The sequence below is a fragment of the Balaenoptera ricei genome, chromosome 11 (assembly GCF_028023285.1).
Source record: "Balaenoptera ricei isolate mBalRic1 chromosome 11, mBalRic1.hap2, whole genome shotgun sequence".
Taxonomy (NCBI): domain Eukaryota; kingdom Metazoa; phylum Chordata; class Mammalia; order Artiodactyla; family Balaenopteridae; genus Balaenoptera; species Balaenoptera ricei.
The window spans coordinates 36,375,208-36,390,409 of record NC_082649.1 but is presented as its reverse complement, the minus strand read 5'-3'; the positions used below and the strand labels follow the sequence as shown (position 1 = coordinate 36,390,409).

At 40.6% G+C, this 15,202-nt stretch overlaps 1 protein-coding gene across 1 annotated transcript in view; it reads left to right on the top strand.

Annotated features, from left to right (window-relative positions):
- Positions 1 to 15,202, top strand: part of DNAH8 (dynein axonemal heavy chain 8) — a 329,367-nt gene that overhangs the window by 223,398 nt on the left and 90,767 nt on the right. The window contains exons 80-82 of the mRNA XM_059938771.1: positions 4,055 to 4,176; positions 7,187 to 7,305; positions 9,208 to 9,410. Of these exons, the coding sequence (XP_059794754.1) occupies positions 4,055 to 4,176; positions 7,187 to 7,305; positions 9,208 to 9,410 (444 nt within the window). The remainder of the gene's footprint in view (positions 1 to 4,054; positions 4,177 to 7,186; positions 7,306 to 9,207; positions 9,411 to 15,202) is intronic.

Sequence of the window (15,202 nt, the reverse complement as noted above, 5' to 3'; positions counted from 1 at the left end):
TTTCATTCAATTCAGTTAAACAAGTATTTATTGAGCATATACTATGCAAACCTGCCATACTGGTGTTTGGGATACAAGGAAAAACCAGACATTGCTTTAAAAGAAATAAAAGTCTCATAATTCAAATAAAGATAATTGAAAAAAACCCCTGCAAAATAAGGCAGAATAACCTGTGTTATAAGAGAGCTAAAAACAAAGTGTTATATCTAAAAGGAGGGAGAGATTACATGTGGTTGGTGAGATCAAGAGAAGCTCCTTGGAAAATATGCCTTTGCAGGTTAAGCCATGAATTTTTCAGGTTATTTGATACCTGGGGAAAATGGTCCAATCTTTTTCTTATTTTTTTTTTTTCTTTATAAGTAGTTTAATAAATCATTTTCTGGCAGCCCTTCTCCCCCAAAAGAAGAAAGTGACATTTGAAATGGACCATGGATGGTAGGTAGAAATGAGGAAAACTTCCATGCTAAGACAGAACAGCATGGAAAAAGAAATGAGTGGAGTATGTACATTGGTGAGCCTTGGTTCCGAGAGGAAGGATTTCTTGATCTGATAAGAAATACGGAGTTGTGTAAGGTAGTGATGTGATCCTTTCATTGTTCTTTAGGAAGGTTACTCTGGCAGACATGTGTAGGATTAGAGAAAAGTGGTTTAAGGGAGTCTGTTGTAAGCTTCCCAACCACAGGAAATGCATCCTCATCCTAGGGTGAAGATAATGGGAATATAAAGGAAGACACAAATATGAGAGATCATGAAAGTAAAATGACAAAGCACCGGTTGTAAGAGCCAAGAGAGGGTCAGAAATGAGTCTAAGATTTCTGCTCTGTGCAAAGATTTCTGGTCTGGATGGTTGAAAGAAGAGCTACTTTGAGAAATGTCAGAGTGGGGGCATAATGAATGTGATTTTGGGACCTAGTTTTAGTCAGGATAGGCCAGGTTTTGTGGCCATAAAAACAATCCTCAAATTTCAACACAACAAAAGTATACTTCTCCTTTACTCTCTATCTGACATGCTTGTCATGGTCGCCCAGGAATCCAAATTGCTTCCATAATTACTATGGAAGAGGGACAGGATGTGGCAAATTGTGTGCTGGCTCTTAAAGGTTACCCCACAAGTGACACACGTCACGCTCATATTTCATTAGCCCGAGTAAGATGCATGGCCACATGTAAATTCAAAGAGAGCAGGGAAGTGCCCCAGAGCCACATCCAACATGGAAGCTGCATCACAGCTTCGGTGGAGGGTAGTGGATAGATGTATAAGCCTAAGGTTTGGCAGGCGGGAGTGTGGACGTGGAAATGCGGAGAGGGCTGGTGCACAGCGAGGGTCTGGGGCTCAAACCAAGAAGTTGCAGGACAGGGGGACTTTATAACTAGCAACAAAGTACCAGCCTCTGTGGACTGCAGCCTAATGCCCCCATAGGTCAGACAGGATTTGTCGTGGCTCAGAGGATCCCAGCCTGTGACTGGGACTAGTGAAGCCTTGGGGGCAGCGTGTAGATCTGAGGTATCCTCCCCATCAAGACACAAACCCACCCCACCTCACCTCTCCCTACCCAGCACACCCAGCCAAGCCAGAGCTATTCCTTGAAAGAGACTGGATTCTTGGAAAGTCTTTAAATCCGAGGAGACCGAGAAACGCAGCAACACAGTGGGGAGGGAATTTGTGAGGAGGATTTGATTTGTCACAGAAAAATAAAGAAGGCTGCACATCTCAGCTGTGGTTAGAGCACATCTGTGACCCCATTTCATGAAACTGGAGAGTCAGGGAGAACCGGGTTGTATAGGATCAGGAGAGTCAGTGAGGGGAGTTTGGATTTATTTGAGTTGGCGATAGGGAGCCATCGAATGTTTTATGAGCAGGGGAGTAGCATGAGCAATGCTTCAGAAGATTAATTTGGGATTTTATGATGGGTGAATTGTCAGTACAGTCAGCACAGCACAGTAAAAGAGTTTTAAAAAAAATCAAAACTGGTTTATTGTACAGTTTGTATTAGTTTTGAACTGGCTTACAGTTTGACCAAATTATTTTTTAAAAGATGGTAGGACTTTGTTTTTATTTTTTTTTTTACAAAGTTAACAAATATGGCCCTTAGATCATTGATATTTTTTTATCATTTTGAACTCACTACTTAAGGGGGAAAGAAGAAAGACTTATTTATCATAGCAGAAATGTTTGATTTCCCTTTGTATTAATTCCTACTAGTTTTCTGCAATATTTGGAAGGTGCCTTTGACTTTTCTTCTTCAACCGAGAATGTCAGAACACTTTGAAAAATGAAATAGATACCAGGGGCAATCATGCACTGTAGAGTAATTGATATACCTGTTTCCGCTGCCTGGTTATTTTAGAAAGATATCATCTTTCTTTTGTTGTAAACCATGGACAGAAAGACACATTAGAGGGTCTTCTCTTGCCTTCCAGGTTGGATTGGACCTGAGCCTTCCAAAACAGAGAGTTAATGTCAAAATAACAGCTAATGATTACATAGCTCTTACTCTGGGCCATGACTGTTGTTAGCTTTCTACATACATTCATTTATTTAATCTTCACAGCAATCCATCTGATGGATTCTATTATTACACTCATTTGGCAGAAGAGAGAACTGAGAGAAACTGAGTTTTTGTCCAAGTTTATACAGCTAGCAAGTGGCAGAGCCAGGATATTTGGGGGAATAGGATGGGCTGTGATGGTTCTGGGTTAGTTTAGGTGCATGATATGTTGGAAACACTGATGTAGCTTAAATATCTTCTCCTGATGTCTTTGAGGTATATGTTTACATGAAATCACTGTGAGGGGGAAACAACCAAGAAGAAAAGGTATGCGTCTACCTCCGTGTTAGAGGAGAGAATCCCTTAAATCTGCAGGTGTCTTTCTCTAGGGCTTGCTTCTCCTATGGTAAACTCAATGTTAGCAGAAATGGTGCTAGAATAAGGTCTCCTCTTTCACCTGGTCACTGCGGGGGGTGGGGGCATGTGGGAGGAAGGTTTACAGGTTCTAAAGGTGTTGTGGCACTCAGAGCCCCTGACTCCACGGTGGAGCAAAGGGATTTACACGAAAGGAGTACTTCAGCTCATTCACCTTCTCAGGAAGATGCTGGAGGGGAGAACAGAGACCTGTAGTCCCCTCCACCCGCCACCTCCCCTGTTTTTGTCCCCGGGTTGATAAGTGAAGTGGAGGGATTTGATGAGTTCTTCAGGAGGCTTATAGAATTTAAAAGTTCAAGAACCACTGTTTGGCATACATCTGAATTAAACAACAGAGCTGGAATTATTATGATAAAACATTGCTAAAGACATGCAATAGAGGAATTTTGAAAGTGCAGATATAATCACACATCTTGGTGGAGATTGTCACACTGAATGTGCTCATTTGACGTGTGATTTGCTTCAAAATACAATCCAGTGCTATCACTCACATTCTCCACTCGACTCGGTGAGAGCAGGAGCCCTGTTGGGTTTCCTCTGCTTTATCCCCAGTGCCTGGAATATGCCGGATACATAGAGGTGGCTCAGTGAATGTTTGTTGAATAAATGATTTGAACATTAATTACCCCCTTAAAAACCTTAAAAACCCACAGATGTATTATACTCCTCTCTTCCTCTTTCCCTCCATCCCTTCATCTATCCATTTATCCATCTTTTTGACCTGATAAAAAATATTTCAATAGTATTGAATATCAAACTTCTGGAGGAGTGATGACTAAGAAATGACTTTTAAAATCACACATGAAAAGATCAACCGATTCATTGATATCAAAATTATAAATTTCAGATAGTTAAAAAACAATAAAAAGGCAAACATCTGCTACCACCTGAGAAAAATTCTTTGCAGGGAAAAATGACAGGGAGTTGCTATCTGTATAAGATGGTATAAATCACTAACACTTGAAGGAACTGTACCAAAAAAAGGTAACCACATTTTCTATAACGTGATTATTTTCCAATTTTCCCATTTTTGTGTGTGATATGGTTATCTCATTTTTTATTATTTGGAAAATAAATTTCTTAAAAATAGAGCACAAGCTGACCTGATTCCCACTGACACCTTTCCCCAGGGGGAGCAGCTCTAGATCTGAAAGCCTGCCCTCCCAAACCGTTTCGCTGGATCCTTGATATGACCTGGCTGAATCTTGTGGAACTGAGTAAACTTCCGCAATTTGCAGAAATTATGAACCAGGTAATAAAGGGTTGGAAAAAAGTACAGATCTGTAAACCCAAACACACCTGGGCCATTTAAACTGGGCCCTCCTGGTGACAAACCCTTCACCCAGAGGAGTCAACACACGTGTGTAGCTTTAAGGCGCTGTGGCTCTCCTGGGGGGTTGGGGGCAGTGGACAGAAGGATATCCCAAGGAACCTTTTCACAGGTGCAGGCAACTGCCTTTACTTCTGTGTGGTGGGCATGGATCATTTATAACCTGCTTGAGTTGCTGTCAGAATCAGAACCCTTTTATTCTGGGTGGGTGGACCCTTTTATTGTAGACTCAATGTTTTCACTGCCTATGATTAAATAATTTGTGCAAATTTGAATTTGAGGCAAGTGAAGAGGTTGAGGTCCTTTTTAAAAAAATCAGTCATTTCAATGGTGAAAGTATTTGTAAAATGGTGACATTATAATCGTGAAAATGGTGAAACAGACCCCGATTTACCCGTTTTTCTTATCTGAAAATGTAAATTGGTTGTTGTGGATTAGTTGTTGATTCAGCTCTCACCGGAAAACAATTATGCAACTCAGAATAAAGACAGTTGTTTATTACTGAGGTCTGTTGGTTACAACTGTGTGTCACCAGTGGAGGGCCTGCAGTTTCCCAGTGTCAAATGCTGATAATCATCTTTTTTTGCGGTTGCTGGTGATGGACAAAGAGAGTGATTCGTAGCCTTACTCCTAGGCTGAGGATGGCAGAAGCCTCACACTGTTACCATGTGATTCCCTCCCCTCCACAGACATCCTATCCCCCACCCAAGAGTACACTAGGTGTGTCTGTTTAGGGGTACTTCTGGAACATTATGTATTCTTTACCCATTCACCATGGTTGGGTCAGAGTCAACTGGATAAAGTCCCTGGACTATATCTGTGGTGGACAGTAAGCTTTGTTTTTTACTACAGCCACAGTTGAGTCTTCCAAGCCCAAACAAATACTTTGGAAAAAAAAGTGGTCTGGGTCTGGTCCGAGACTGGGTAAAGGCAGCCTTCAAGTACCACTGGAAAAAAATCACCCCTCTGCTGACGGGTTATATTAATATAAGAATATACAGTATCATTTGCCTCGGTCAGTTAGATTTTAAGTACCCTTGGTGTAGAATCTGGTGGCTACTACTGCTTACTATGGGTAGGTACTTTGCAACAATAATAACTGTGCAAGGGAAGTATTATTGACACAATTTATAGATGAGATAACTGAGATTCAAAGAGGTTAAGCACTTGCCCAAGGCCACATAGCCCATAAATGGTAAAGCTGTAATTTGACCCCATGCTCATGACACCATGAGTTATTTCTGTCCAACTTCTTTTACACCATTGGATGGGCCAGAAGGGAAGAGGAAGAGTTGTTCTCCGGAAACTTGCAGAAGTTTGCCATCAGGGGGATCTGCCATCAGATGGCCAAGAGTTTGGCCTGTCTGTGGGAGGAAGGGAGGAAACAGGAGATCAATCTCCCAGCTGAGTGGGTGTCAGAAATTGAAACAAAAATAGCCTCAAACAGCAGCTGCCCTGCCTTGGCATCCCAGGCCAAACTGTTTAACACCTGGAGGTGGTTTTGCTAGCAGCGAGGGCCAGGAATGGGAAATGCAGGAGCAAGGGGCTGGGAGTTATCCCATCACAGATGCAGCTCGCCCTGAAAGCTTTATATGGTAGAGTCAAAATTAGCAGATGGAAGGCCAGTAGGTTGAGAATATGCACCCTGTTTCTTCTTGGAACTCCTTCTCTTTAGCAGCCAGTGTGGAGGAGACCTGCAGGGGGCGCTCTGGGTAGCAGAGCACAGGTACCAGTGCAGTAGGGTGGGGCTGCAGCAGCACCCAGGCCCTCCAAGCCCTCTGCCAGGCAGATTCTTTTGGCAGCAGCCAACTAGGGAGAGCCGCTGCAATCTTCAGAGAAAGATGGCAGCTGTGAAACATTTCAGAAATTCTCCTCCATCTTTTAGTGTCCCAGGGACAAAGTTGGAGCAACTGATTTACAGAGCAATTGTTTTGTTATTAACTTGCACCCTGTCTGTATCCTAGATGATGAATTGCTTGTATGGTGTGGACTTTGGGTGGTTATTTAACCTCTCTGTGCCTCAGTAAAAAGTGGGGATAAGAGGAGTAAAAGTACAGTCCTTGGGTCTGGCACATAGTATCTGCTATATAAATATTTGCTATTAGTGCTTGCCGTGGCTTTTAAAACATGCTTCAGACACTGTCTAAATAATCCAGCCTGATTGTTGCTGAGGAGCTGCGTCAGGCTCACCGATCTATAGTTTCTGTAATTGGTTTTGACATCACTCGGACTTCAGGGAGCATCCTTTAATACCTCTGAAAACCTGTGGTTCTCTCCATGCTTCTGAAAGAACAGGTGTTTGAGACCAGCTGTTGGAGAGACTTCATCCATTCTTAGGTTTAAGGTCTCAAGGTGGGGGGATGACTAGGAAAATAAAAGTTTTGATTTTGTCATCTATCACTAGTTTAAGTCGAGGTCCACATGTAGAGGTGGTCCATCAAAGTGGTCTATGTCAGTGGTTCTCATCCAAGGGCAACCTGGTGCCACACCCCAGAGTGCATTGACAATTCTGGAGACCTTTTTTATTGCCACACATCAGGGGCAGAGGTGCTGCTGGTGACTAGTGGATAGAGCCAGGGATGCAGCTAAACAACGTAAAATGCACAGGACAGCCTCTCTCAACACTAAATTAATCTGGCCCTAAATGCCCATAGTGCGGAGGTTGAGAAGCCCTGGTCTATGTTTCTTCCTGCCCAGTCGTTTAGTGTAATTGATACATAGTCCTAATTTTAGCAAATAATATAGAAGAGCAATGGAAAAACTGAAAGGGAATCATAATATCCAATCTATCTGAGTCACTGGTTCTGAAGAAAAATGTAAACAGTGTGGTTATGTTTAAAAAATTAGCTGCCTATAAAGAATGACCTTCTCAGGTTATTCAATTTTAATTGCATATATTCCTGGGGCTTGCTAATCAGCTTATTTATTTTAGATATCTCGTAATGAGAAGGGATGGAAAATCTGGTTTGATAAAGATGCTCCAGAGGAGGAAATCATCCCTGATGGATATAATGACTCACTAGATACCTGCCACAAGCTTTTACTTATCAGGTGAGAATAGGTATTATCAGACCTAGAGCATCACTTTATAGTGTCAAATTACAGATCCCACCTCAGTGAGCTTACTTCACTATGTCCCAGTAGTTACTGTAATAGATGTATGTGCTTCCAAACTGAAGTTTGGGATGGCAAATAAAATGGTGAAAGGTATATTTTGATAACGTGTTAATGATAGTGCTTTTAGCAAAACACGTATGAAAAATATGTTCTTACTATTCACTTTGGTCATCATTTACCATTGAGTGAATCATTTATTGTTGAATTTACTTCTGTAAAAGAATAGATCTCAGAGAGTTACAAGGCAATTAGATTTTAAGCTAAAACCAAGAATATTGTGCTATTGAAACATATAAATGCTGTTTTGGCTATTAAAATGGAAGCAAAAGTTTGAAAGTGATGTTGAGGAAGAATATTGTTCCTTTTCTTTCTCACTTTTCATGTTTTCTCAACATGCAGTAGCTCAAAGAAGGCTTCTATATTGGAAGATGTGTGTGTGTGTGTGTGTGTGTGGCAGGGTGTGTGTGTGTGGTGGGCAAGACAGAAGGGTAGAGTTGGGGGAGATGAAACCACCAAAAGAATAACAAAAAGATGTCGGATTATGTTGGAGTCGTTTTTGTCTTTCCTAATGTTATATCCCTGAGTTTTCTTAGAAAAGTTGTTTCCTGGTTGTTGTCACTCTTTGAGAGTGATTAGAGCTGTCAGCAGTGATGACCTCAGGACCTGCAGACTGCAAAAGGGCTATTTGTTTTTATTAGAATAGATGTGTCTTATATCCATCATTTTAAAATTGAATCTATGTCAAATGAATAATGCAATCTACTAACAAATAAGAATCCATAGAACTTGTCTGTGATCTAAAAATATCAAATGATATTTATTTAATGTGTCATTGTGTGTAGAACCTGCTACAGTGTAGGCTACACAGATGGTATTAAATAAATGCTTGCTGATCAAGCTACTTCTAACACCATTGACACATTATCTCCCTCTGAAGACTGCAGAACCTCGAGTATGCAGCAGGCCAGCCCCCATCATGCACTGGACCTGGCAGAGAACACCTCCCCTTGCATCCCTGCTGAGTCCCTGGCACCAAGAGCAGGCCCTGATGTATAGTATTCACTCCATAAATATTTGTCAAAGAATGAATGTGCTCCTGTGTATTAGTTTGAATGAGGAATTGCTTACCTGAAGCTGATAGCTTAGTTACTAGGGATAATCACTGATGTGTTTTAAAAAGAAAATAACTAAAGCTTCAGAGTAGTTGCTGCTTCCTCTGAAAATGAGACATTTGGATCAGTTGACTTTTAAGTTCCCTTCTAGATTGGCAACAGAACTGGCTCTGACCTACTCCTTGCCAATGCCTAGCATCAAAACTACATGAATAGGGCTTCCCTGGTAGCGCAGTGGTTGAGAATCTGCCTGCTAATGCAGGGGACACGGGTTCGAGCCCTGGTCTGGGAAGATCCCACATGCCGCGGAGCAACTAGGCCCGTGAGCAACAGCTGCTGAGCCTGCGCGTCTGGAGCCTGTGCTCCGCAACAAGAGAGGCCGCGACAGTGAGAGGCCCGCGCACCGCGATGAAGAGTGGCCCCCGCTCACCGCAACTAGAGAAAGCCCTCGCACAGAAACGAAGACCCAACACAGCCAAATAAATAAATAAATAAATAAATAATAATTAAAGGTGCTAATAATTTAAAAAAAAAAAAAACTACATGAATAAACTTGCATTCATCCAAGGATAGAAAACCTTGCCATCCATCTTACACATATCTGCATAAAGGAAGATTAGCTCATTATCCTTTTGCTAACTAACTATGTGTTCTTTATGCGCTTAGCATTAGATAGAATTTTAAAAACCTGAATTTATTTCCTCTAACATGTGTGCATTTCTAGGTCTTGGTGCCCAGACCGTACTGTTTTTCAAGCAAGAAAGTATATTGCAGATTCTTTGGAGGAAAAGTACACAGAACCAGTTATCTTAAATCTGGAGAAAACTTGGGAAGAAAGTGATACACGAACACCTCTGATATGTTTTCTGTCCATGGGATCTGATCCCACAGTTCAAGTTGACGCATTGGCCAAGAAACTGAAGCTGGGTATGATCAGCAACCTATGAAATTTAGCAAAACCTACATATTGTTGCCTCCAATTTTGCCTTTCATAATTTTATAGTGTATTCTTATAAATACATTGATAAAATTCATAAATATTAGAAAACTATTAAACTCCTTCTTTCCTCCCCTTTCAGATCTCCTGGAGTGAGTGTGTGATACAGATACCTTTGTGCAGAGAGGAACACACTCATCTACCATATACTGATTTTTTTTTAACATCTTTATTGGAGTATAATTGCTTTACAATGGTGTGTTAGTTTCTGCTGTATAACAAAGTGAATCAGCTATACATATACATACATCCCCATATCTCCTCCCTCTTGCGTCTCCCTCCCCCCGTTCCTATCCCACGCCTCTAGGTGGACACAAAGCACCAAGCTGATCTCCCTGTGCTATGTGGCTGCTTCCCACTAGCTATCTATTTTACATTTGGTAGTGCATGTATGTCCATGCCACTCTCTCACTTTGTCCCAGCTTACCCTTCCCCCTCCCCATGTCCTCAAGTCCATTCTCTACGTCTGCGTGGTATATCTCTCCACCTGTTTGTATCATCTTTAATTTCTTTCATCAGTGTCTTATAGTTCTCTGCATACAGGTCTTTTGTCTCCTTAGGTAGGTTATTCCTAGGTATTTTATTCTTTTTTTGCAGTGGTAAATGGGAGTGTTTTCTTCATTTCTCTTCCAGATTTTTCATCATTAGTGTATAGGCATGCAAGAGATTTCTGTGCATTAATTTTGTATCCTGCTACTTTACCAAACTCAATGACAAGCTCTAGTAGTTTTCTGGTAGCATCTTTAGGATTCTCTATGTATAGTATCCTGTCATCTGCAAACAGTGACAGCTTTACTTCTTCTTTTCCAATTTGGATTCCTTTTATTTCTTTTTCTTCTCTGATTGCTATGGCTAAAACTTCCAAAACTATGTTGAATAATAGTGGTGAGAGTGGGCAACTTTGTCTTGTTCCTGATCTTAGAGGAAACGGTTTCAGTTTTTCACCATTGAGAACGATGTTGGCTGTGGGTTTGTCATATATGGCCTTTGTTATGTTGAGTTGAGTTCCCTCTATGCCTACTTTCTGGAGGGTTTTTATCATAAATGGGTGTTGAATTTTGTCAAAAGCTTTTTCTGCATCTATTGAGATGATCATATGGTTTTTATTCTTCACTTTGTTAATATGATGTATCACATTGATTGATTTGCGTATATTGAAGAATCCTTGCATCCCTGGGATAAATCCCACTTGATCATGGCGTATGATCCTTTTAATGTGTTGTTGGATTCTGTTTGCTAGTATTTTGTTGAGGATTTCTGCATCTATGTTCATCAGTGATATTGGCCTGTAGTTTTCTTTCTTTGTGACATCTTTGTCTGGTTTTGGTATCAGGGTGATGGTGGCCTTGTAGAATGAGTTTGGGAATGTTCCTTCCTCTGCTATATTTTGGAAGAGTTTGAGAAGGATAGGTGTTAGCTCTTCTCTGAATGTTTGATAGAATTCACCTGTGAAGCCATCTGGTCCTGGGCTTTTGTTTATTGGAAGATTTTTATTATTTATTTATTTATTTTTATTTTTGGCTGTGTTGGGTCTTTGTTTCTGTGCGAGGGCTTTCTCTAGTTGCGGCAAGTGGGGGCCACTCTTCATCGTGGTGCGCAGGCCTCTCACTATCGCGGCCTCTCTTGTTGCGGAGCACAGGCTCCAGATGCGCAGGCTCAGTAGTTGTGGCTCACGGGTCCAGTTGCTCCGTGGCATGTGGGATCTTCCCAGACCAGGGCTCGAACCCGTGTCCCCTGCATTGGCAGGTGGACTCTCAACCACTGCACCACCAGGGAAGCCTTATTGGAAGATTTTTAATCACAGTTTCAATTTCAGTGCTTGTGATTGGTCTGTTGATAATTTCTATTTCTTCCTGGTTCAGTCTCAGAAGGTTGTGCTTTTCTAAGAATTTGTCCATTTCTTCCAGGTTGTCCATTTTATTGGCATATAGTTGCTTGTAGTAATCTCTCATGATCCTTTTAATTTCTGCAGTGTCAGTTGTTACTTCTCCGTTTTCATTTCTAATTCTATTGATTTGAGTCTTCTCCCTTTGTTTCTTGATGAGTCTGGCTAATGGTTTATCAATTTTGTTTATCTTCTCAAGGAACCAGCTTTTAGTTTTATTGATCTTTGCTATCATATCCTTCATTTCTTTTTCATTTATTTCTGATCTGATCTTTATGATTTCTTTCCTTCTGCTAACTTTGGGGTTTTTTTGTTGTTCTTCTTTCTCTAATTGCTTTAGGTATAGGTTAGGTTATTTATTTGAGATTTTTCTTGTTTCTTGAGGTAGGGGATTGTATTGCTACAAACTTCCCTCTTAGAACTGCTTTTGCAGCATCCCATAGGTTTTGGGTCATCGTGTTTTCATTGTCATTTGTTTCTAGGTATTTTTTGATTTCTTCAGTGATCTCTTGGTTATTTAGTAGTGTATTGTTTAGCCTCCATGTGTTTGTATTTTTTACAGATTTTTTCCTGTAATTGATTTCTAGTCTCAGAGCACTGTGGTCAGAAAAGATACTTGATACGATTTCAATTTTCTTAAATTTACCAAGGCTTGATTTGTGACCCAAGATATGATCTGTCCTAGAGAATGTTACATGAGCACTTGAGAAGAAAGTGTAATCTGCTATTTTTGGATGGAATGTGCTATAAATATCAATTAAGTCCATCTTGTTTAATGTATCATTTAAAGCTTGTGTTTCTTTATTTATTTTCATTTTGGATAATCTGTCTATTGGTGAAAGTGAGGTGTTAAAGTCCCCTACTATTATTGTGTTACTGTCAATTTCCCCTTTTATGGCTCTTAGCATTTGCCTTATGTATTGAGGTGCTCCTATGTTGGGTGCATAAATATTTACAATTGTTATATCTTCTCCTTGGATTGATCCCTTGATCATTATGTAGTGTCCTCCTTTTTCTCTTGTAATAGTCTTTATTTTAAAGTCTAATATGAGACTTTTGGTCTAATATGAGACTTTTGGTCTGATATGAGAATTGCTACTCCAGCTTTCTTTTGATTCCAATTTGCATGGAATATCTTTTTCCATCCCCTTACTTTCAGTCTGTATGTGTCCCTAGGTCTGAAGTGGGTCTCTTTTAGACAGCATATGTACGGGTCTTGTTTTTGTATCCATTCAGCCAGTCTATGTCTTTTGGTTGGATCATTGAATCCATTTACATTTAAGGTAATCATCGATATGTATGTTCCTGTTACCATTTTCTTAATTGTTTCGTGTTTGTTATTGTAGGTCTTTTCCTTCTCTTGTGTTTCCTGCCTAGAGAAGTTCCTTTAGCATTTGTTGTAGAGCTGGTTTGGTGGTGCTGAATTCTCTTAGCTTTTGCTTACCTGTAAAGGTTTTAACTTCTCCATCGAATCTGAATGAGATCCTTGCTGGGTAGAATAATCTTGGTTGTAGGTTTTCCCTTTCATCACTTTAAATATGTCCTGCCACTCCCTTCTGGCTTGCAGAGCATCAGCTGTTAACATTATGGGGATTCTATTGTATGCTATTTGTTGCTTTTCCCTTGCTGCTTTTAATATTTTTTCTTTGTATTTAATTTTTGATAGTTTGATTAATATGTGTCTTGGCATGTTTCTCCTTGGATTTATCCTGTATGGGACTCTCTGTGCTTTCTGGACTTGATTGAATATTTCCTTTCCCATATTAGGGAAGTTTTCAACTATAATCTCTTCAAATATTTTCTCAGCTCCCCTTTTTTTCCCTTCTTCTTCTTGGACCCCTATAGTTCAAATGTTGGTGCGTTTCATGTTGTCCCAGAGGTCTCTGAGACTGTCCTCAATTCTTTTCATTCTTTTTTCTTTATTCTGCTCTGTAGTAGTTATTTCCAGTGTGTTATCTTCTAGGTCACTTATCCGTTCTTTTGCCTCAGTTATTCTGCTATTGATTCCTTCCGGAGAATTTTTAATTTCATTTATTGTGTTGTTCATCATTGTTTGTTTGCTTTTTAGTTTTTCTTGGTCCTTGTTAAACGTTTCTTGTATTTTCTCCATTCTATTTCTAAGATTTTGGATCATCTTTACTATCATTACTCTGAATTCTTTTTCAGGTAGACTGTCTATTTCCTCTTCATTTGTTTGGTCTGGTGGGTTTTTACCCTGCTCCTTCATCTGCTGTGTATTTCTCTGTCTTCTCATTTTGCTTAACTTACTTTGTTTGGCGTCTCCATTTCGCAGGCTGCAGGTTCGTAGTTCCTGTTGTTTTTGGTGTCTGCCCCCAGTGGGTAAGGTTGGTTCAGTGGGTTGTGTAGGTTTCCTGGTGGAGGGGACTGGTGCCTTTGTTCTGGTGGATGAGGCTGGATCTCGTCTTTCTTGTGGGCAGGACCACATCCAGTGGTGTGTTTTGGGGTGTCTGTGAACTTATTATGATTTTAGGCAGCCTCTCTGCTCATGGGTGGGCTTGTGTTCCTGTCTTGCTAGTTGTTTGGCATAGGGTGTCCAGCACTGTGGCTTGCTGGTCGTTGAGTGGAGCTAGGTCTTAACATTGAGATGGAGATCTCTGGGAGAGCTTTCGCCATTTGATATTACCTGGGGCCAGGAAGTCTCTGGTGGACCAGTGTCCTGAACTTGGCTCGCCCACCTCAGAGGCTCAGGCCTGACACCCGGCCAGAGCACCAAGACCCTTCTGGGAAGTCTGAGGTCTTCCGCCAGCATTCAGTAGGTGTTCTGTAAGAGTTGTTCCACATGTGGATGTAGTTTTGATGTATTTGTGGGAGGAAGGTGATCTCCATGTCTTACTTCTCTGCCATCTTGAAGGCGGCCCTCTGATTTTCTTTTAAGTTGTAAGCAGATATCCATACTACATGGATAACTGAGTAGCAAGAATGAACATTCAAGAGCAAGTTTTACTGCCATGTCTATATGGATTTATAACAACGCCTGTTTTATCACAAATTGAAAAACTGTAACCATTTTATTGTAATGCATAGTAATTTAGGGATTCATTCATTCATGCTTTCATTCAGTAACCCCTTAGCAGGGGCAGTGTGCTAGATTCAGGGAGTAGAGAGATGAATACAACATAGCTGGGAAAGACAGATGTGTAAAAAGGTAATAGAAGACAATTTGACAAACTGTTGTAACAGAGTTATATAGACATGCCTGATTATAAGATCCAGACCTAGCCAGACTGCATGGGGTATAGAGGAAAGCATCATATTGATGATATTTTGAGTAGTATCTAAAAAATAGATAAAAATTGGGAGGTGGTGGTGGAGAGAAGGAAAGTTATTCCAGGGGGAGGAGGTAGGGCAAGGAGTTATAAACACATAAGTTGTGAGTCAGCAAGACTAAGGAACAAGGACCTGAGTGATGCAGAGCACGTCTTATCAAGAATGAACCATCTTCGTCTGGGATGGCTGTATATAGGCGGGAGGTTTATTTTTAAAATTTTTTTAAACATCTTTATTGGAGTATAATTGCTTTAAAATGGTGTGTTACTTTCTGCTGTATAACAAAGTGAATCAGCTATATGTATACACATATCCCCAAAACCCTCCCTCTTGGGTCTCCCTCCCATACTCCCTATCCCATCCCTCTAGGTGATCACAAAGCACTGAGCTGATCTTCCTGTGCGACGCAGCCCTTCCCACTAGCTATCTACTTTACATTTGGTAGTGTATATATGTCAGTGGTTTTTCTCCTTCAGTTTGTTAATGTGGCATATCACATTGATTGATTTGCGTATATTGAAGAATCCTTGCATTCCTGGGATAAATCCC